Below are 23,046 nucleotides of genomic sequence, written 5' to 3' on the forward strand. Positions count from 1 at the left end.
CTGTGTTGCGCTTTGCCTATTTCTTACTGCGTGCCGGGCCCAGCTCCCCTCATCACACCGACCACAATGGGTCTGCATGAAAGCTGGCAGTCAAAGCCACTGCCATGACAACACTGAATCATCTGGCACGGACTCATCTTCATTAAATTCACCACATGAGAGTGTTAACAAAACCATGTAGTGTAGATCCAGTCAGTGAAGGAAGAAAGCTAAACTGTGGGTTTGGATCAGATTATTCACCTCTCACCTGTAACCCGTTGTGTCCGTCCTGCAGGTGGTTCTTCGGGAAGATCCCCCGCGCCAAAGCAGAGGAGATGCTAAACAAACAGAGGCACGACGGGGCCTTCCTCATCAGAGAGAGCGAGAGTGCACCAGGGGACTTCTCCCTCTCTGTCAAGTAAGTGGCACCGCATCAGTGCATCCCTCAGTGGGAAATTAAAAAAAAATTTAAAAACCATGATTCACACTCGCACTGTTTTCTATAATTTAACAAAGATCAGTCGTCAGTTTCCACAACTGATCAGGTTCACAAGTTTCCATTCTTGGCATATCTGAGTCATTAACACAGCCACTTCCTTATTCCTGTGAAGTCTCAGTGCTGCCCTCTGGTGACCAGTGTTTGTCAGTTACGGTCATTTTTGCACTGTGTGTTGCTGGGGATGAGCTTTGTGAGTACTTTTTTAAGCTGACGCAGACAGAGCTCATTTCCTCTTATTTGTCTGGCTCCAGTCTGACCTTCCCAAAAGACTCATCAGTTCACAGCAGGTTACATGTAAAGTTGGTGCTAAGATACGGATCTTAATTACTGTCTGGACCGTCCTGGCTCCACTTAGGCAGCTAGTATTGAATGTCACTCTGTTAGTGGCATGACTGATTCATTTGACTAACAGTTACCAGACTATCACAGACACACCTGTCTGATAACTGAGATCCACGTGTGCGTGATCCACTACATGTTATTGAAATCTGTGCACTACTCTCCATGCAGCTCTCATATAATAATAATAATAATAATAATAATGTACTTTATTTATATAGCACCTTTTGAAAACAATTGTTGCATAACAAAGTGACAACCAATAAAATGACAACCAAAACAATTAAATAAAGTCAAATAAAATCTGGAAAAGCTTCCCAATAAAAATGAGTTTTAAGGAGTGATTTAAAACATTACACAGATGAAGCAGATCATTCCAGAGCTGTAAAAGATATTGAAAATCCCCTCTTAGTTTTCTCCTGTGTGCCCCCTCTGCAGGTTTGGAAATGACGTCCAGCACTTCAAGGTTCTTCGCGACGGCGCTGGAAAATATTTCCTATGGGTGGTGAAGTTTAACTCCCTCAACGAGCTGGTGGACTACCACCGCTCCACCTCAGTCTCCCGCAATCAACAAATCTTTCTGAGAGACATAGAGCAGGTCCACCAGGTAAGAAGTGACGCCCGTAACACTGAACACACTCTGGAGGTGAAAACTTAAATGACACCAGTGGCAGAAAAACAATAGAAATGGAAATATGTTGTTTTCTCTGTAAGATTTCGGTAACACTTTACTTGACGCCTAGCTCTATAACGCATTATAACCATATTTATAATGAGTTATAATGCTGTTATAGCACTGTATAACTATAGTTATAAACACTCATAAATGATCATAATGCTTTATAAAAATAATCATAACACACTATAAAGCATTTTATCATGACTTATAAGGTCAGGTATTATAATACGTTATGATTGTTAGTAACTCTCTGACAATGCCCACATCAATAATATATAAATATAGTTATAATGTGTTATAATTGGCTTAGAGACACGTATAACTATCATTATAGACACTCATAAATAACCATAAGGCTTTATAACAATAAACATAATATATCGTAGAGCATTATAACTCTATTATAATACTTGACCTTATAAGCCATTATAAAATGCTCTATGATGTGTTATGCTTATTGTTAAAAAGCCTTATGGTATTTATGTTTATAATGATAGTTAAACACGTCTATAAGCCAATTATAACACAGGGTTAGGGTTACCCTAACCCTATAACACATAACACACATAACTATATTTATAATGCATTATTGATGTGGGCCTGTGGGTATTATAATACCTGACCTTATAAGTCATGATAAAATACTTTATAGTGTGTTGTGATTATTGTTATAGAGCATTATGATCATTTATGAGTGTTTATAACTATAGTTATACAGTGCTATGACTGCATTATAACTCATTATAAGTATGGTTATAATGCGTTATAGAGATAGGTGTCAAGTAAAGTATTACCAAGATTTCATTTGTGTTTGTTTTTTTTAAATTTTACTCTTTATTAGTTTTGTGTTCACAAATATACATTCATACACATTTAAGTATAATGTATGTGAGCTGTGTGGAGGTGAGCGTTTGTTTAACTCATCAGAACCACACATGCTCTGCTAGATGTTATCCTCCCACTCCAGTCTAAGTCAGTTGTGGGGGAGTGAAGTCGTCAACTCTGCACATCCAGAAAGAGCATATGTTGGTTGTCAGCTTAAACCACACAGAAACCTACTGTAGCATCACTGTCTGCAGAACTACTCCTTTTCTCAGTTCACTTAGTCTAGCTATTTACACTGGTTCTCATAGTGGAGGTTTAAAAACAAAACAAAAGAGGAAATAAGTCAAATGAGAAAATTAAAACTGAAGTGTGAATGTTACCGTTTTTGGCCTCTAAATGCTGAGGGGCCTTAAGCTACACTTAAGAGTTAACTTAACAGTTATGATTCGCAAGTTCAGACATTTTGTATCGCGCGTTAGATTCCAAATAACACTTGGTTCAGATGGGTGTCACTCAGTGTGTTATCACTTCTTTAAGTTGGAGTTAGACATCCATAAATAACACCCTTCTCTGGTTTTAATTTCACTGCTTGCCCTCCTTAGTTTGAAATGTATATTTCTGTGAGAGAAATACATCTTCAGCATGTAGCTCCTCTTAGTGTTAAACAGACTAATAAACTAATAAAAATGTAATTCATCATCAGAAGCAAAATCAACAATGACTGTGATGCAAATGCGCAAGGTTATTGTTTGAGTTCATAGAACACTGAGCCACAGGTTGATAATTGTAGTCATAACATTTTTGCATTCATCTCATATACAATTCAACCCAGGATAAACAATAGTCCCATAAGTCCCCCTACTTATCATTTATATACATATGATAAACATCAGATAGTGTTACCTTACCATAATGTAGAGAACAGTTGTTTTTTCACTTTCTGTTCATACGACTGACTCCACCTATAGGTGTTACAGGCACTGTGGACAAATACATGATAAACACTTGTTTCTTAACATTTCTACTATCTTTGAGTAAGCTGACACCTCTGACACGTGTGTGGAGATCTAAATGAATGCCCCAGTATTAAACTCTAAGCTAGGCAGGTATGAGCTGGGCTTACTTGTGTAACTGATTAAAAAGCGCGCATCACCGATGTCTCTGCAACAACCGTGCAGATTTGTTTGCAGTTGTGCTTTGATTCCTGGACGTGTGCAGCTGTAGTAGGAGGAGAGAAAGTAGCTCTGAAATCACTCCAGTTGCAGCAAAGTTGCAGCTTGCAGGTCAAGACAGGAAATGCGACGAAAACCACTCGGAAAATAAAGAGATGAGAAGACGTCATGTGTAACAGTGAGAGGGAAAGAGAGACGCTGACAGACAGCAGAGATGGTGATAAAGAGTTAACATGCGTGATAGATAGTGGGACGGGCCAGAAAGAAGAAATCTGTAAGATAACACCACATGATGTCTACACTATAAAGGTAGTTTGACTGTGTCATGTAGTGGTGCTGTTTATTCATAGAGGCTGAGTATGATCAACCATAGTGTTGTTTTCCCAGAAGGCTCATGCCCCCTCCCTCCAGACCTTGTTGGATCAGCGTCATCTCTGAAGTGGACAATTAGTGATATGAAAATCAACCACTGAATAAGTGATTATGGAATAAACTCATCCTAAGGGTCCTATATTTTGAATTTATCAGTGTTTTTTTTTATTTCAAGTGTCCAAAAGATGTCTTTGTAGTAGTGGTTTTACATCTCCTCTCTCAGGCTTCTCCCGGGAGATCCAGTAGATGGGGTGAGCTTCTCCTCTGATTGGCTGACTGAGGAGAGGAGACTCTGAGAGACTATTCTGATTGGCTTACCGTTTTCTGAGCGGTGGATTTAAAAATGTTGCAGAATTCAGTGCAAAACTCAAGAGAAACCATATCCTGTAAAGTTTGATGAGGTGGGCGGGGCTTGTTTGGCTGAAAGTGGCAACTGTTTGTTTGTGACATCACCAAGTGAGAGATATCCTGACAGCCGTTTTTAAGACTTGGTTTCCTAATACAGGCTGTATTTGTTTCTGTCAACAGAGGCTTTGATAAACTCACAGTATTAATATAGAGCCTAGACCTGATTTATAATTAAAATAATAATAATACAGTACTGTCTGCACATGCTGGGCCTTTAACCAGCGTCATTATCTGAATTCAGTTGTGAAAGTTTCAGCTAGGGATGCACATGATTGACAAGAACTTTGACCGATTAATACTATTGTTTTTTTATTATCTCCTTTTTTTTTTTTTTTTTTTTTAATATTAGCTCCTTATGTCGATCAATTTTTTAAAAATTTTTTGCCGTTAAATACACACGTACAAAATGTGCATCCCTAGTTTCAGTATTTGTTTGTTAGATCACCTGTTGTTATCATGAACCTGTCATCTTATAACCTCCTTTCCTTTCTTTTTGGTTCCGCAGCATCCCACATACGTGCAGGCGCTCTTTGACTTTGACCCCCAGGAGGAAGGAGAGCTGGGCTTCCGACGCGGCGAATTCATCCAAGTCCTGGACAACTCTGACCCCAACTGGTGGAAAGGAGGCTGCCACGGCCAGACGGGCATGTTCCCCCGCAACTATGTCACGCCTGTCAATCGGAACATGTAAACAGTCAGACAACATGTAAACAAGAACAACAACAACCACAACAACACAGCAACCATCACCACCACCACCACCACAACAACCACCACCATCATCATCGTCGTCATCTATCATCGTTCTTCATCAGCCCCCCCTCCGACCCCACAGCCCTTCTCCCACACCCCCCAAAAAAAAAACCAACCCCTCCTCCTCCTCCACCCCTTTTGGCCATTCCACGATAACAGGAGCAGACAGGAAGAACGCAAACAACTGAAAGAGAGAGAGAGAGATAAAGCAGGAGTAGTGCTGTCGTAGGCGTCGCTGAGTGGGTGGCAGCTGAGCAAAAAACAAAAAAAAAAATCAACTTTTACTTGTGCCGAGAACGTTCACCGCCCCAGTGAGCGCCTCGGTGTGGATTGAACTGTCTTTGAGGGAAATCTAAATGCAGAGAAACTAAAGCATAGTGCACCAACCATGAAGTTAACCAAATGATCGTACCGCTCCCACAGCTGCTTCTGTCTTCTCCTAAACTTCTTAACATTCTGCCTTTTGTTTGTTTTCTGTTTGTTTGTTTTTTCTTTCTTCTTTTTTGCGGCATGTTGTTTTAATCTTCTAAATGAAATGCCTACCGATAAATCCTAACTCTGTTTTAAAGAAAAAAAGAAAAAAAAATTAAAAACATAAAAAAGAAGAAATGGTTTTTAAAAAAAAAAGTACAAAAAAGAGAGGAGAGAAATGATGCCATCTACAGTAAAGCAAGTTTCCATGTTTAAGTTCATTGGCACTTGAGCAGTGTACATCAGCCATTGGCTGTATAAATAAATCAACTATAGAGAGAATCCATTTTTTAAGAATATATATTATATATTTGTATGTGTTTTGTCTGTTTTACCTCTCATCACAAATTGTGTTTTTTTTTCCATTTGTAAATTATGTTCAATCCTTTTGTGAGTTTGAATAAGACCTAGTAGCTCTAGTGCTGAATTGTCAAGTTCTTCTTTCTTTTTCTCCGAATCTATCTGAGGGCTCTCGGATAATACAGCATGATATTTAAGGGGTCGTAAGCATTTGCAAAGGTTTCTTTTGTCTATAATGCGATGAGAGTAAAAAAATAAATAAGGAGAAACCTGAGAAGAAACTAATCCTGTCAGGAAGCTAACGTTGACCAGCAAGTAGAGCCATGAATGCTGCAAGAGCTGTTGTATTACAAAGCCCTGTATAAAGGTCAGCCACCTTTTTAAAGCCAATGTATTTATTGCAGCCATTTTACCTGGGCAATGAATGTAGCTGACTGAGTCCATAGACATTAACATGAGGGAAGCAAGGTCAGAGAACTGAACTACACAACCATGCAAGGGATTTTAAAAAGACATGCTGAAAAAGTAATGTTGCGGATATTTACTTAAAAAGAGAGTGGTGTATGAGGATATGTACAGGTAGTTAACATGCATATTCAAACACATTCATTACATGCATGCATACGCAGACGCTCTCCTCCTTGTTATACCTGCACGTAGCAAAGAGGCTGAGTTTGGATAATCACATTGTGTAATCACCAGTGCAGATCTGCAGCTGGCACAGATTAACAGTCCAGAAAACTGAGAGATTGTCTTTTATGCTAAAAGTTGAGAGATCAGCTTAAACGATGTAAAAGATTTTTTTTTTTTTTTTTCCTTTTTTTCTTTCTTTTTTTTTCTCTCTTTGTCCAATGTGGCGTGTGGTCAAGCACTTTTTTCTTGGTCAAACATTTAATTTCTGGTCCAGTGTGTGTGTTTGTTTATCGTGTTTGTGTCATTGGTTTCTGTTTTCTTGTTCTCTCTGGATAGTGCCTTTCTCTCTGGTGTTTCAGTGTCTCCGACCTGCTACTTTGAGCCCCCTCCCTTCATTGGGGCTTGCCAGTCCTGCAGTGAGAAACAGTGTACATAATCCAACCGGTCCCATCCAGCAATGCCCTCTCCCTCTCCCCACCCCACCACCCTGTCCCTCCTCCTCCTCCTACATCAACCCGCCTTCACCTTTGTCCTCACCAACATGGAACTCTTCTTATTTAAGTGTCTCTCGCCTTGTCTTACCTAATGATACGGTTTTTTGTTTTTGCTCTTTTTTTTTTATTTGCATTTTTGTTTTTTTGTTTTTGTTTCGTTTTTTTTTTGTTTTCGTTTTTTGTTTTCAATTAATAAAATGCAATTATTAAAAAATTAGAATCTTGTGGTTTGTATTTTATCGACACACTGTATCTCATGTATCTGTGTTGGTAGCTGACTCATAATAACTCCTCAGTGTTACTCACGCTGAGTCTCCACAGGCCTGAGCTCCACCACAGTCACCGTCTCCAAGGCTCTGCATGTGCCAACCTGCGCCAACTCCACAAACAGAAAACGGCAGCAGCAACATCAGCAGCACCAGTGAACTTCTTAACTTATCACCCACCAATGTGACGTCACTAATGCTGGAGCCACAGTTTTTTTATACAAGACTTCATGTCCAATGTGTTGTCTGTCTGTGTATGTTTGAGGTTTGCATTCTTGTCGACATTTAGATGAAGAGATTGAAGCCATCTGTAAAAGTATGTACCTGGATGGCGGGGCCCCTCATCTTGGCGTCGCCCACGGAGGAGCCCATCCAGCACATAATCGTCTTAAAATCCCAATTTGTTTTTGTTGTGTCTGTGTTTTGGTATTGATTAAACCCAATGCTGTAGAATGTGTTGATTAGTGAGCCCCCGGGAGTGTTGGTATGTGGATTTTGTTATCTTTGGACAGGACCAGGCAAGCTGCGTTCCCCTATTACCTGGCTCTGTGCTAAGCTAACTGGTGGCTACTGTAGATTGTACTACTACTTGAAAAACAGATGTGAGAGATCTATCAGCCTTCACATCTGGCTGTCAACCAGAAAACCAGAAAAAGTTTTGGTAACACTTTACAATAAGGGTCCCTTAATTAACGTTACATTATTAAGCATTAATATATAAACTAATGTGTTAATTAATGCTGAGTAATGCATACATAATGATAACTAATTACATTATTCAACTTTTATTATTACTTAATCATTTATTAACTGACTTTGAGTAGTAAACATTAACAGGCTCCATTAATTAATGTGTTTCCTAATCCTAAATAATACATAATAATGATTGTTAATATATCTGTAAACAGTTAATTAATGCTTAATAATGTACTAACTAACGTTAATTAAGGGACTCTTATTGTAAAATATTACCAAAGTTTTTAATAGCACATGATCACCAAATGTATTTCTTTGCAAAACAGAATCTTGACACAACTGTGATATTTTACAGCTTTAAATATAAAACTTAAAGTGTTTCTATAGAAAAGGCCCACTTCCTGCAGGAGGTGTGATAAATAGGCCTACTCAACGGAAGCTACATCTGCAGGTGCTCTTTCAGGGTGACACTGGTTTTGGGTGTGTTCCATCAGTGACGCTTGTTTGTTTTTTTTAATCATTATTATAGTTGCATTTTCATAGGCTGTAATCTTATCCTCGATTTAAGAGTGTTAACCTCAGATTCATTCATGCGCCACCTTCTTAGACAGACGCTAGTTTCCATGTACCTACAGTACCAGCCAGTGCAGTACGATCATCAGCCTGCAGACGTGAAACTTGCGATGACTCATCCCTCACTCTGAATAATGTGAATATCAAGCGAGCTTTGATTTTTTTGGCAGAATTTGTCGTTGCTTGTTAGCACGTTGGAGAACACAGATGGTTCAGTCATGTGTGGACAGCAGTGCAGCTCTGTCTTGGTGGGAATCTCTTTAGCAATGCTTTTTATTAACCCTGCTGCCCCTCACCAGCAACAACCATACTGCATTGTCACATCAGCCCAGCCCAACACTAACACATTTACATAGATCAGGATTTGACCTGTAATAAATGGGTTAAAGCCTACAACAACACCCCAATGCTCACAAATAAGAGATGTATCCTGTCTGACATGCTAGCCTTTGGGGATCCAGATGCAGTTAAATGGTGTCGACTGTGTTATGTTGTATTATATCACCCGGACTGTAATCTAAAAATACATGGGACATTTATATAGTTACAAAATCAGCAACCTATGGCTGAAGAAGGAATCCTTCCAGACGCTGTGAGTCAGTGAGTGCTTTCTGCTCAACGCCAACTCACTACATCAGACCACATTTCTCTGTGAAACACATCCACTGTGTGTGTGTCTCTCTCTCTCTGTCTGTGTGTGTGTTGAGGTGCAGATGATGATGTGCATGTGTCAAGCTGATCAGGAGAAGCAGCCAAGAGGAAGCTGATGATTTGGTTTCTTGAAGAGAAAGCCCCGGGTGGCGTGCATGCAGCACTCTGCTGCAGCCCCACTGAGATCTGTAACGTCACGTTAGCCACGGTCTGCTGCACCGTCTGCTCCACATTTTGACTTTTAGCACTCAGAGCACCACTTTAGCTCCTCTCTCCAGACTGGCTCCGCTCGGGCCTTTGCTGTTGTCACCAAATGCCTTAAGCAGACAGTGTTACATCAGTGTTGCTGTCCTCTTTCTAGCCCTCTCATCTGGAATATATTCTAGTTATGAGAGGGATCAGCCTGCTCCACTGCCTCTATTCATCTTTCTGACGTTCACCAGTAATGTAACCCACAGAGACAGTTGCCACTGTGGCCTCTGTGGACCACTGGTGGCACTGGCTGCCATTCAAATGAGATTAATATGATTCATAATTAATACTTTTTCTGATGCAGGCTGATAAAAAATGATGAAAAGTCTCTTATAATTGTGGGAGGCTTTTTTCTTCTTCTTTTTTTTTGAAGTAAAGGCCTAAGCACAAACTCTGCCCCAGGGGTTTTGCCTCTTAAGCTTGACTAGGCTGTTTGCCATATGGTGCTTCTATAGTAGTCAAGTGCAGTCATGCCAGCAGCATTAAAAGCCCACAGCTCTGCACTGTGTTTGGACATTTTAAGATGATTTGAGGATTTGCAAGTGAGGAGGACATGTCGTGCTGAGTTGAGAAGATTATTGTTAGAATATGAACTGGTGACCTGTTTGTGCCAGTTCCTCAGCGTCATAATCATTGTCACTGATATCGTCAGTTCAATCTAGTCTCACACTGGGCTGGACATGATTTGTGACCGACAGATATTATTCCTGGAAAATGAAATACGTTGTCTGGATTTGGTCGTATATCGAGCTTCATCATCTCTGATTCCGAGTGAGGATGCAAACACCAACAGAGAGTTGCCTCATTAGTGTGATGGATGGATTATTGAAGTGGTCTGCCTACAGAGTATTGCACTGGCAGACCACCAAGTGGCTGTTGGAAAGTTGGATGAAAGCGACAAAATGACATTAAAAACACGGTGACAACAAAGAGAGTATATAGTTTATATAAAACATTCAACATTTGGCATTTGTTCATACTAAACAGACAATGGAACTGTTGGATAATGTTCAGTTTATATTTACTAAGGATCAGGGTTTTAAATATGAATCTCAACATGTTTTTAAAATGCGACCTCCTCCTTTAAAAGTTAGCGCCTCCATCCAAAAGTTTCAAAAACCCACGTCTGACTCCTTCCCTCAGCTCCAGCTCTTCAGAGTCTATTTGTGTTCACATTTCCAGCTCTTAATGACATCACCTGAGTGGGCAGCGGTTTGCCACCGAGGCAAAGGGTATAACCTTCACTCTCACATGTAATAATATTAAATATTGAGCCCGTGGAAACAGTCGGCCTCCCTGTGTAGGTGTCTGATATCAGATCACTCTCAACTGTATGAATACATGCATTTATCTGACATGCAAAGGTTGAATTGTTCCACTCCACTCCCTCCTTGCCTGCCTGCAAACAAAGGGGTGAGACGAGCACAAACACACCCTGACACGCTCCTGCCCCTTGTTGACCTCTGTGGTTGTTTTGACAGGTCAAATTAGATGGCAACCCGGAATTAAGAAGGTGCTTTCAGAGTTTAAAGTTTATCTGTAGTGAGGCAATTTAGCTTGTTTAACCACTCCTCATGCAAATAGCCTGCATATTTCATAGACAGGAGTTTCTCTACCCCAGCCAACCTGGTAGGCCTACTGCTACTGCTGCTGCCAAATGTCTCATAGGCAAAACAATCATTTACCGTAAAGTCAGACAAATAACTGAGAGGTGACGTGCGGAGCGAGAGCTTTTCCTGTTAGACCATTTCACTGTCTAACATTAAAGAACTGCTGCAGTCATATGTCGACATTCCAATTATAAATACTGGAAATAACTTTCAACTTTCAACAAGTCAATCAAAGTTGACTTGGTGTCCTGAGAGCGATGCACTTAATCTTTGGTTTAATACTGCCACCTACTGGCTGATCTCCACAGTTGAGTCTACCTGATAAAGTTGGTAACTTTACAGGGACTTTAAAAGTGTTTTTGTCTGTCATTTTTAATTATATAATTATATTATAATGTTATATGTAGGCTACACAGTATACATAGAGCTGCTATTACTATAACTTATATACAAAATCTTACTTACTTATAAGGTGGCAGTATCACAAAAATATACAGACTTAACGTAATTTTACACCAAATCACACCACAAAACTATTAATTATGAAATGTATTTTTTGTAGACAAAGAGAGAACACAAGTTTGCAGTTTCTTTTGTTTCGGTGGGTGAGGGGTGTACTGTTATATATTGTGCATTATATTACATGTCTGTAATGTTTTTAAAATAAAAGTTTAACAAAAACACTGTTAAAACAAGGGAAATAGCCTATATTCAACAGGACAATACATCTCTGTAAGACATAAGGGCGATTCCACCAAAAGAGTGCCATTTCTGTCCCCAGCATATTACATGTATAAAAACATGTAATAATATAATATAAATTGCATTTAATTAATAAACAAAGCACCATACACATGAATCACTGTAGAAATTAAAGATATATAATTTTTAATTACTATAAAAAGGCTTTCAAAGCACTGAAACATAGCCTTTGTTGCATGTCCCCAGAGCCAAACGCTATAGTTTACCACAATGCATTATGAATAAAATCCTTCTAAAATCTCATTGTTTTTGCATATTAGTGTGACTTAATATTATATCTACACTTATATAACATTTTTTAAATTAAAACCTAATTATATTTTGGTTAAAATTCACATTTTAGTCCCGTCCCCAGGTTTTCACTCAGTGCTGTTACCAGAACACATTCTACACTCTAAAAGTTTTGGACCATTCCACCAGTGACATGTTCTGCTGGAAGTGACATCATTTAGGTCTTTTGAAAGTCATGGGAAGACCAACATTAAATTCTGTAATTTATTTTTCCTGAAATTGAATGATATTGTAGCTATGTCAGGGTCCGTCACTCTTAAAACTGATTCCTGTTACCTAAATTATCTCTAGACAGTGTTTGTTGATATCAAAAGTGAAATATTCAGTTAAATCCTCAGAATGTGCTCTGTGTGCTCAGGCGTATAGATGCTATTTGGCTAGATTTCACACAATTGCTGATTTTATGCTAAAAACTCATTGATGTTACCCTCATTGCTGTTACTTTTTCTTCAAAAATGCAATGATAAAAGCAGCAATAAATTAAATAAAGTAGCCTGAGATTGACCAGTACTCATTTTGAATGAGTAAATGTGTATATTAAAAAATTCTATACTGAAATGGGATGAAAAATTAAGTTTAATTTTTAAGAGTTACAATGAGCAAATGGCACTCTTTTGGCGGAATGACCCACAAATGTTTTTTTTAAGTAGCCTATAAATTGGTGGTGCTGGAGTGGCTGCTGTTTGTCTTCAATGCAGCATTTCCATCATACTATTGACATGGAAACAACTGAACTTTAAAGCAAACTGGATTTGAGGAGAGTTAAGACTTGGTTTAGTATAGTTTAATATTTAAAATTGTAAAGTTTTTGGAGTTGGGCTCGATTGCAGTTCACTGAAATCACAACAGCCCTACTAATGTCTCCCAGCAGCTGCTCGGTAGGGGGCGCTGTGTCATTAATTTAAACCATTTCAGTGGCGACTTCCAGTGTGGTTGCCAGTTGCTTTAGAAAAGCAAACATGGCAGCTCACACACAAGTATCCTCGTTTTGTGTACCCGTGCAGCCGTCGTGGGAGGACCCGTTCATTTAACGTGCGTTTAAAAACAACACCAGAGTAATTTGACACAAAAATAAATGTTACGTTGTCGGCAGGATTCGAACCTGCGCGGGGAGACCCCAATGGATTTCTAGTCCATCGCCTTAACCACTCGGCCACGACAACTGATAAACTGTATATATATCTGGAAAAATTCATATCTACGACCCAATTTAGCTTAATTTAGTTTAATTTTCTGTACTGGATGTAAAATTACGACGCTGAAGTTAGCCTCCGATTCGCCAGCCTCCGAGTCGGCACTTAAGGGGAAATTAACGTAACGTGCAGTGCGACTGTTTGTATACTGATCATCTGTTTTTTGTGACACTTCTTGATGTAAAAACATTTTAGGCAAGACATTAACTTTGCCTGACACCCGCTATTGTGTTTGTGAAACGTTTATTTTATTTGTGAAAATGTTAAAGGGGAGATTTCACCGTTTTTATTTGATACCTACTGACCTCATTAGACCAGGGCCAGATCAAAAACCACTGTACCCAGACTTCTCAAATCTGGACTAGATTAGCCTAATCTACAGGCCCTGAAGATTCATTCATACACATTTTCTGATCTGTGAAACCTTTATTCTATTTGTGAAAATGCAATAAAGGCACATTTCACTGTTTTCTCAGCATATAGACGACATTTGACCAGGTCCTGATCAAAAACCATTATGCCTAGACTTCTCAAATCTGGATTATATTATCCCAGAGGCTAAACATTCATTATAACACAGTTTCTGATCTGTGAAACCTTTATTCTATTTGTGAAAATGCTATAAAGGCAAATTTCACTGTTTTCTCAGCATATTATAGACCACATTAGACCTGGTCCAGGTAAAAAACCACTGTACCTATGCTTCTCAAATCTGGCCTAGATTATCCTAAAGAGGCTAAACATTCATTATAACACAGTTTCTGATCTGTGAAATCTTTATTCTATTTGTGAAAATGCAATAAAGGCACATTTCACTGTTTTCTCAGCATATAGGGCCACATTACACCTGATCAAAAACCACTTTGCCTAGACTTCTCAAATCTGGATTAGACTATCCCAAAGAGACTAAACATTCATTATAACACAGTTTCTGATCTGTAGGAGGAGGTTGTTGTGTCACTGTCTCTGACAGCTGTGCTTACTTTGCAGAATAATATTCTACATGCACAACATATGATGCGCATAATGAATTGCTGAGTTCAAATTAGTATAGTGATTGAGTTAGAAGTGAATTCATCAGGTGATGTAAGCATGTAAAATGATCCAATCACCAGATCTACTCAATATGTTTTAATTGATACATGTGCAGGTGTGAGCAGATAACTGGCCACTTTACAGATAATCGTATCATGACTTGATTTAATTACTTAGTTATTGTATCTTAATCGTGCGTTTCATTAGATGCATGACTGTTGTGTGTTTGCTGCCACCTATAATCTGCAGAAGCAGCCAGGAGATGAAAAACATTGTTCCATCACAGTTTACATACAGGGTGAAACCTCCTACTGACAAAAACAAACAAACAAACAAACAAAAATCAGTCCAAGTTTGACTAAAAACGTGCAACTTTGTGAGAAATAATAATAATTTCGGTGATTGGAGCTGCTGAGCCGGGTAAGTAGTGTGGGCCAGTCACGTGACTCCCGTGGTGAGGGCCTGCTGTTTGTTCAGAGAGGCAGAGAAGGAGAAAAATGGCGGCTCTAGGCGAACCCAAACGGGACGCCGGGCTAACGTTTTGAGCCTTCACACCCGGACAGACACGGGGGTCGCACGGGGTTGCAGCGCCGTCTGAATCCCCACCGGTTCAGCTTCGTGGAGGTACCGCTTTCGCTCGCGTCCGTCTGGGCTAAATAAACGCAATAATTGTGACTACAAAATAACAGATTTCGCCTATCATGCGAGGGAAAAGAGGCAGGCCGCCCAAAGCGCTGCCGACCGAGGAGACGTCTCCGGCTGCGACGCGGGGCTTGAGACCCCGGAGGAGCCTCAAGCCCCGGCCACGGGACAGCGGCGACGAGGAGAGCCCCACGAGGGAGGCCCCCAAGCCGGCCAGAAAGAGGAGAGGGGGACCCGGCACGTCAACACGGGGCAGGGGAAGAGGCAGAGGCGGCGGCGGCGGCGGCGGTGGTAGAGGAGGCAGAGGGGGTCGTGGAGGAAGGCGGACGGCGGCGCCCAAAGCAGTGGTGTACGACGACCACGAGAGCGACGAGGAGGACGATGCTGTGAGCCTGAGGTCGGAGGAGGACGAGTACGTCGAGGAGGAACCCCAGTCCGAGGAGGACGAGGCCCTCAAAGAGGAGTCAGACTGCCTGGAAGAGGATGTGCTGGACGAGGAGGTGGAGGAGGATGATGCCAGCTACTGCACGGAGAGCAGCTTTCGGAGCCAGAGCACACACGCCAGCACCCCGGGTAAATAAACACCGCGATCGGACGGTGGCCACAGTGTCTCTGCACACCCTGCAGGAGATGGAGAAAACACCCGTAAATGCTGCTGTTGCTGCTGCTGCTGCTTGTGCTGTGTTTTTAATATCGGTGCAGGAAGCAGTAAGGTTATTGTTCAAAATGGAGAATGCACAGTGTATGAACACAGGCCGCAGTCCGCTCATTGCAGCTGCTGCAGGTGGATGGGCTCTCTCCATCTCACCTCGCTGCCACCACCGCCTGTCAGGAGGTCTTAAAGCACACCTCTCCTATCATATACAAACCTGTTTAATAAGGACAGAGGCCGGTCCCTGCCACGACAGGAGCACACAGTTGTGTTACAGTTAATAACTTAGCTGCTAGCATGCTAACGTTAGCAGGCGACGTTAGCTCATGCTGTCATGATGTAGACACACAGATAGATGGACAGATGTTACATAACGACAACTTTAGGTATCCATAATTGTTATTGACACTTTTACAGGCGGATGCAACCTGTTTGATATTTATATAAGTTAATTAATAAGATAAACTCAAAAGAACTAGCTAACTAACTTAGCTTGGCTAGCTTGACATTATTTCCCCCAACTCTGTTTACCCTGTAGTTTATCATTTAGAAAAATGACAGTTAATGTCTTTCATGGTGCAACCCTATTTATTACTATAATAATGTGTATTCGACCAACATTTACATGATCAGTTAGCTGGGAAGCTGGTGTTTTCCTACATGCAGGTGGATGATGCAGCCTCCTGTTGTCTCCGGCCATGTGTTGAGCCAAAGTAACACACAAAAGTTTTACTATCACCCAACAACAAGCTGTATCTTTAATATTTTGACAGTTTTGTCACATTTTGTCTCACTGAATGGTGAAATAAGGGTAATTTTTACAATACACTCAGTAGGATGGTTATTGCTGTCTAGGTGATATCGTAAACATACATCACAGAACCACCATGTAGATGATGTGACTGTTTTTTAACATGTGCATATCTACAACAACTACTGACAAAGTTTTTTTCTGGATGTAAATGATCTAATTGACGGTTTATCTTACAGGGAGGAAGAAAGTACGAACTCCCCGGCCTCGCACTCCCATCCTGGAGGAGAAGGAGATTCCTACTCTTGCGCTTCCCGCCTCCTCCGAGGACCTCCTGGTGCCCAACGAGGAGCTGCTCAACGCCACCTCTATTTACGAGGTGATACGGACCTTCAGCACAGTGCTGCGTCTCTCCCCCTTCCGCTTTGAGGACTTCTGTGCAGCACTGGTCGGCCAGGAGCAGTGCACTTTAATAGCAGAGACCCATATCTCCCTTTTGAAGGCCATCCTACGGGAGGAGGACACATCCAACACTACCTTTGGCCCCGCTGACCTCAAGGACAGCGTCAACTCCACTCTGTACTTTATTGACGGCATGACATGGCCTGAGGTGTTGCGGGCGTACTGTGAGAGCGACCGGGAGTACCACCACGTCCTCCCGTACCAGGAGGTGGATGAGTATCCCTATGGTCCTCTGGAGAGTAAGATCAAGGTGTTACAGTTCTTGGTGGACCAGTTTCTCACCACCAACATCGCCCGCGAGGAGCTGATGTCAGACGGTAGCATGCAGTACGACGACCACTGCCGAGTGTGTCATCGCCTGGGTGACCTGCTCTGCTGCGAGACCTGCTCGGCCGTCTACCACCTGGAGTGTGTGAAACCACCACTGGAGGCGGTTCCCGAGGACGAGTGGAAGTGTGAGATTTGTGTGGCACACGAGGTGCCCGGTGTCACGGACTGTGTGACAGAGGCTCAGAAGAACAAGCCCTACATCCGCCAGGAGCCCATCGGATACGACCGGCACCAGAGGAAATACTGGTTCCTCAACAGAAGGATTATTGTGTAAGTAGGAACCTCAATGGGTTTAGTGCTAAATCAGCGTTCAAAGTATTTCTGTATGAATCAATCCCCAGTGTGACTTTAATTTCAGACAGTCCCAGTGTGGCTGCAATTTTCAACTTGTTGAAGTTTCTCCAACACAAATTTGTTTTACTTACATACTTGGATACAATGAATTAATTTTCTCCTTTCATAGTAACACAATCCCACTTTTCTTCACACTACTCTCTCACGTGTGTGATCGCAAACATTTATGTTTGTGACACAATTTTCATACCACTCTATTCTTTGTTCTTTGTCACACTTAAAACAATTTCTCTCCTCCGTTAAAATTTTAGAAGCATAAACCACCTTTATCACATCATTTTGATAAATTGGTCAAAAATTCATTCATTCCTTTTCAATTGATTCTTTGAAATTCCAGTATCTATTTTATCTGAAAGAAAATCCATATTTTTTACAATCGTCATCGCTTCAGATTTCTTCGTCTAATCTTATATTCTCTCCACCTCTTTTGGCCACTTCTCAAGAAGCACTCACTAGTGGACATGAATTTTTATCCGATCACAGCCAAGTCATCTCCTTCTCATCCATTAACAACTCATCCATTCCATGAATTTGTGCTGTCCAATATTGAAATCAGGGAGGTTACGGCCTCCTCAAGGCATTTGCTGAGTAAACTAACTGCTTCTCTGTTATCATAGGAAACATCTTCTGCTATATAAACACAGAATTCATGTTGTCCAGCATTTTGAATGACTAAGGTCTGCAAAATGTACAACAGCAAAGGGCTATTTCAATTCCACTGCATCGTATAATCAAATTTGAAACTATTTATCTGACATAATTCGTTTCAAACAACTGCAATGTCTCTATGGCAATAATAATGCTGAGATACCTGAAACCTTAAGTTGTGCTGACCAATTACATGAAACCTGTCATCCAAATGAGACGGCCAAGTACCCACCAGCAGCATAGCCCTGATTTGGATTTGAAAAATAAGGAGATCGTGTCAAGTTGTGAAATTCACAAAGAGCTCATAAGTCATGAAGTGCAGGTTAGAGGGTCACCAGTGAAATTACATATTCCATGCAGAACAATGTTTAGTGGGATCCTCCTCCCTCTCATTTTCCACGTAGTAAAGGAGCTTGCTTGCGTGCTAGCAGCTCTAAGCATATCTTATATAGTCATGGGGATAAGGGTCACATTTTTTAATTTAAACTACTCAGAGGTATATCCATTGAGTTGAACGCATGAAATTCGACCAGAATGTCGTATTTTTATTAATCGCTAAAACCTGAATAAAATCCAATTTTCTTAAGTGTATTTCCCAAATATGGCCACTGTAGTTTATCAAATTGATTTGAAGGGTTTATTTTTTTTAACTTGAGATTATACTCAGACAGACTGTGGATAATACTATTTATTCCCTGTCATCTGATTCAATTAAGTAATACACATCTACATTCTTTTACCATTTTTGAACTCTGTACCTTTACATCACTGGAACTAATTAGTCCATATAAACCACAGTTGTAGGGTCTTCCCCTTCTGTGGAAGAGATGAGTGTACAACTAAGTTTTAAGATGATACTTTCTCATTGAGCATGATTAAATGCCTCTTTAAAACCGTAATAAAATCCCCAGGTTGATCTACCAACCCTCGCTGATAATTTGCAACTTCTTCACTTTCTGCCTCATTGTTTAATGGCTCTATTGTTGCTCTCATCTCCACTGCATTTTATTTAGCATAATAAAACAGTTAGTTATATGTGTGATCATCACAGTGATTACTATCTACTCTTGCATTACCATTCCTATCAATTTATTGTTTGCAGCCATATCGCCCAGCGCTATAGATGGATAGATATCACCACTTCAGTTCATACAGTGCTTAGTCATGTTTTTTACAATGCGAGTTGATCATCATACATGTCACCACAGTGATGAAATGGTGAAGAGCAGTAGTTCACTGTAGCCGTAATGATGGCCTCATTAAGTACCATCATCTGATAAGCTGTTGTGAAGCCAAATGCACATTTACAGTTACCAGTCCTGTCTCAATGTGTGTGTTCCAGCCTCTAAAAAGTGAAACCACTGGAAAATGAAAGTGAAAGTCAGTGGGTCACATACCGGGTGCGAAGAATGCACCATGCTCCACTGAATACAGTCATTCATTTAACTACAGATAATAGAAGAGACGTATAATCCAGCTCCTTTATCTTTATTGGCAGTGATGCTTTTCCCGAGTGCCCCCCCACCACCCACCCACCCACCCACTGCCCCAACGTCTGTTCTCTTTGAGCACAGCCCTGACAAATGAGAGACTGAATTCATCTTACTGTCAGACAGTATTTGACAGAGCCTTTATTGTTGATTTGGAAAAACAGGCACTCGGTTCCTGAGCTGAACTGTTGCACACCAACAGAATATTAATGAGACACTTAGAGTAGATGATCAGTCTGCTACGAGTCACTGTTTAACCCATCCTAGGAACAGTCTTATTCCGTGCCCGGTTATCCTTGTTTTTTTTTTCACAATGCACGAATCGCACTTTAATTTGAGTATGGATATTTTCCGCTACTTGTTTGCACGTCCTTCTCTCTGCCTTGTATGGGCATCTCCACACTGCAGAGTTTATTTAATCCAACCCAGAGAACAGAGGAAAGTGTTTCTTTAATCAAAGTTAGAACACAAAATCTGCAACCATGGTTTGTTCTGATATCTAAGAGCTTTATCCTGTTCTCTGTCCGCAGTGAAGAGGATGGGGAGGACAAGAAGAAGAAGATCTGGTACTACAGCACCAAGGCGCAGCTGGAGGAGCTCATGGAGGGCCTGGATAAAGAGTACTGGGAGATAGACCTGCACGTCACTCTGGAGGAGATGAAGGAGGAAGTCCACGCTCACATGGACGTCACAGAGGACCTCACTAACAAAGCACGTGGAAACAATAAAGCCTACCTCACCGCTGTCAACGGTAAAGATGTGGTTTTGTTTTCACACCCGTAAATAGAGATCAAACTGTCCCGCGATCTTGTACGTGATCTGACTATATAGAACCGGGTCATGTGACTCCAGCTGTGCATCAAACACACAGCTGGAACCGTCGCATCAGATAACATGTAGAGTATGTCCTTCCCTCAGGCAGCAGGGCTCCACTGCGATGACAGTTGAGGTGCTGCCTTCTCTTCCTGCTTCACGCTCTGTCAGACAACCAGCAACTGCCCCCCCTCTCTGTCTTCCTCCAAGGAGGCAAAGTGGTTAGATGACTTTTGATTATTGTGCCAGCAGTTTCCCTTTCTGTGCGACAGGCTGCGAGATCGGGGTTTGGTTTTGTAACAGTTTTCCTGTGCATGTCGCCAAAAACACCCGATTCCGCTAACGAGAAAGACCAGCGTGTGCTTCATTATTTGAAGTGCCTCTGGCGTTCTTCCAGAAGCTGCAGGTTTGAAGAAATACTCTGCAGCTCAAAACGGGAGAAAATGTTTGAGTATTTTTCTGCCCATTTCCTCCCATCATGAGTGATTTATGAGTAGTGTTAGTGTTGTTCAGTTGTGTTAAGAGCCCACTGCTGCCTGCACCTTGTTTTCTGTTATCTGAGCTCCACTGATTGTCTCCCAGTGAGGACTCTAATTATGAAATGTGATTTTTTTATGAACAACAGTCTTGACAGGGGTCTGTGATGATGATGATGATGGAGTGTTTTCAACAAAATCATTTTGAAGTGCAATTAGTGCATTAGGATGCTCATCTCAAACATATTTTCTAGAGCTAAAACTATAAGCTGATTAGTCTGAGTTGTCGATCATTGTTTATCACTTTGGTTATTTCTGTCTAGACCACAACAGACGGCCCCTCTGTCAACTCATAATGTCACTGAGTGAATTGCATTACCACCATTTTACAGAGTTTCCAAATAGGTGGTTGCTCTTTTGAAATGAATTGGCACGAGCAGTTTCTTTTTTTCAAAATAGCATCTAGCAACTTTTTAGACAAACTGTAGCTACTAAAAAGAGTACTGAGAGTGATTTACAATAATTATATGTGGTCCAGTCATACTAAATTTTGACTTTGTTTTGTTTTCAACCAGCGGCCTTTTAGATTTAAGCTTCTCATATGAGAATTTCCCGTGCATTCACGGGCTCTGGGAACAAAATGTTGCTGCATTTCTTTTTTATGTGTTTTTTGATCTAGTCGCAGACAAAGCGTCTATCGTGATCTCCGACTCGTTACGAAATAGTCTTCGTTGAGTTGCCATTTGCTTAAATGTTAGCGTTAAATGCCATGAACATGTTTCTTCTTGTTTGTAGATGTGATCATGGAGCATTTGAAGGTCAGGCGGGAGGCAGAGGAAGCAAAGAGGCGAGCAGAGGAGGCGAAGAAGGAGGCAGAGGTGGGACCGGTCAAAACGGCGGAGGACGCGGCCGAGTCCAGCTCGCAGCCCGACAACACAGAGCACAAAGAAGATGCCAGTTCTCAAGGTAAAGGTGAACTTTAGCTCTGAAGTTTGTTCCACATGCCACTTCCTCTGATGTAGCTGAACAACATCATTGCAGGTGTTTTACCACATTTGCAAAGTGAACTGCTATTGCTCTGATATCGGGTGGTTGATCGCTTTGACTCAGCCGGTGGTGTTTGTATATTGTCATGTATGTCGCACCACAGCAGCCTCGGCTCCCCCCGCTGCAGAGGAGAGCTGCGTGTCGGATCCTAACCCCGGCTCAGCCTCCCAGGACTCAGCCGTGCCTAAAACAGAATCCCCTGAATCAAAGGAGGAAACGCAGCCGGCTCAGCCTGGGAGCCAGGAGAGTGGGGACTGTCCTCCGGTGGTGAAGCAGGAGAGGACAGGTGCTCAAAGTCAAACATTGACAAATCTCCACTCCACGCCGTCCAGCCATTATCCTCACCTTCATACCCTCCTGCTTGGCTGCACGTGTGCATCTGTGTTCATCGGTCTCAGTGTCTCGGCTGGTTTATGCAAACCATACCACCCTGTCCTTTACATCTCTTTCATTTGCTTTGTCCAGTGTAAGGGAGCCACTACACTGACCTGTGTTGTATCACAACACATCTCTAATATTCATCTTGGAAAAGTCCTGGACCTTCGCTCCAAGACTTTGACATATAAGGCCTGTTAATCACGCAACAGGGAGCTGAGTTCAGGTCACTTTACGGCCACTAGTTAGTGACAATAGACAATACGTTGTCATTGCTGTTGTCAGATGGACATGAGGAGCTGTTCCTAGGTCTGTTTTGGATTAGACAATGATGAAACTCTTCAGTGGTACCAGGTCATAATATGAAGGTGATTGTAGGTTTTTCCAGCACTTTGAATTTAGATTATTTGTGCTGCGTTTGAGATCTAGGGATATATTTCTGAAATTCTGTCTCGACAGATCGGTGTGCCGGGTTTGAGCATCTCATGTTGCTATGATTTCACAAACGAATCTTGGTTTGCATTTGTTTGGACAGTTTGTGTTCACTTTGTTGGCTGGCTGGTGATTTATGGAACATTTTTGTTTCTTCTATGTCTCTGCATGGCTTCAAACGCGTGTGTGTGTCCCACATTTTTATGATAAATATTCCCCGGTGGATATTACTTAATTTTTTCTCTCCCTCCCTCTCTCTTTTCTGAATTTCTAATTGCAGCAGCTTCACACTGTAAAACAGGGGTCTCTGTGCTTCTACCA

At 41.3% G+C, this 23,046-nt stretch overlaps 2 protein-coding genes and 1 non-coding gene across 17 annotated transcripts in view; 2 read left to right on the forward strand and 1 right to left on the reverse strand.

The window, feature by feature from the left end:
- Positions 1-6,349, forward strand: part of grb2b (growth factor receptor-bound protein 2b) — a 32,576-nt gene extending 26,227 nt beyond the window's left edge. The window contains exons 4-6 of the mRNA XM_085785006.1: positions 275-397; positions 1,256-1,424; positions 4,779-6,349. Of these exons, the coding sequence (XP_085641132.1) occupies positions 275-397; positions 1,256-1,424; positions 4,779-4,964 (478 nt within the window). The 3' untranslated portion in view covers positions 4,965-6,349. The remainder of the gene's footprint in view (positions 1-274; positions 398-1,255; positions 1,425-4,778) is intronic.
- A 6,757-nt stretch (positions 6,350-13,106) lies between these two features.
- Positions 13,107-13,188, reverse strand: trnas-aga (transfer RNA serine (anticodon AGA)). The gene has a single exon. It is a non-coding gene; the product is annotated as a tRNA-Ser (tRNA).
- Positions 13,189-14,733: 1,545 nt separating this feature from the next.
- Positions 14,734-23,046, forward strand: part of bptf (bromodomain PHD finger transcription factor) — a 29,951-nt gene continuing 21,638 nt past the window's right edge. For 8 of the 15 annotated variants that reach the window (XM_085785018.1, XM_085785010.1, XM_085785022.1 and 5 more), the window contains exons 1-5: positions 14,734-15,468; positions 16,538-17,360; positions 20,113-20,333; positions 21,667-21,843; positions 22,022-22,204. In XM_085785018.1, coding sequence (XP_085641144.1) covers positions 14,955-15,468; positions 16,538-17,360; positions 20,113-20,333; positions 21,667-21,843; positions 22,022-22,204 — 1,918 coding nt within the window. In that variant the 5' untranslated portion in view covers positions 14,734-14,954. The remainder of the gene's footprint in view (positions 15,469-16,537; positions 17,361-20,112; positions 20,334-21,666; positions 21,844-22,021; positions 22,205-23,046) is intronic. The other 7 variants (XM_085785013.1, XM_085785017.1, XM_085785025.1 and 4 more) reach the window with 4 other exon arrangements.

Source organism: Trachurus japonicus, chromosome 8 (genome assembly GCF_045865225.1).
Source record: "Trachurus japonicus isolate A0001 chromosome 8, Traja_1.0".
In the NCBI taxonomy this organism is placed as follows: Eukaryota; Metazoa; Chordata; class Actinopteri; order Carangiformes; family Carangidae; genus Trachurus; species Trachurus japonicus.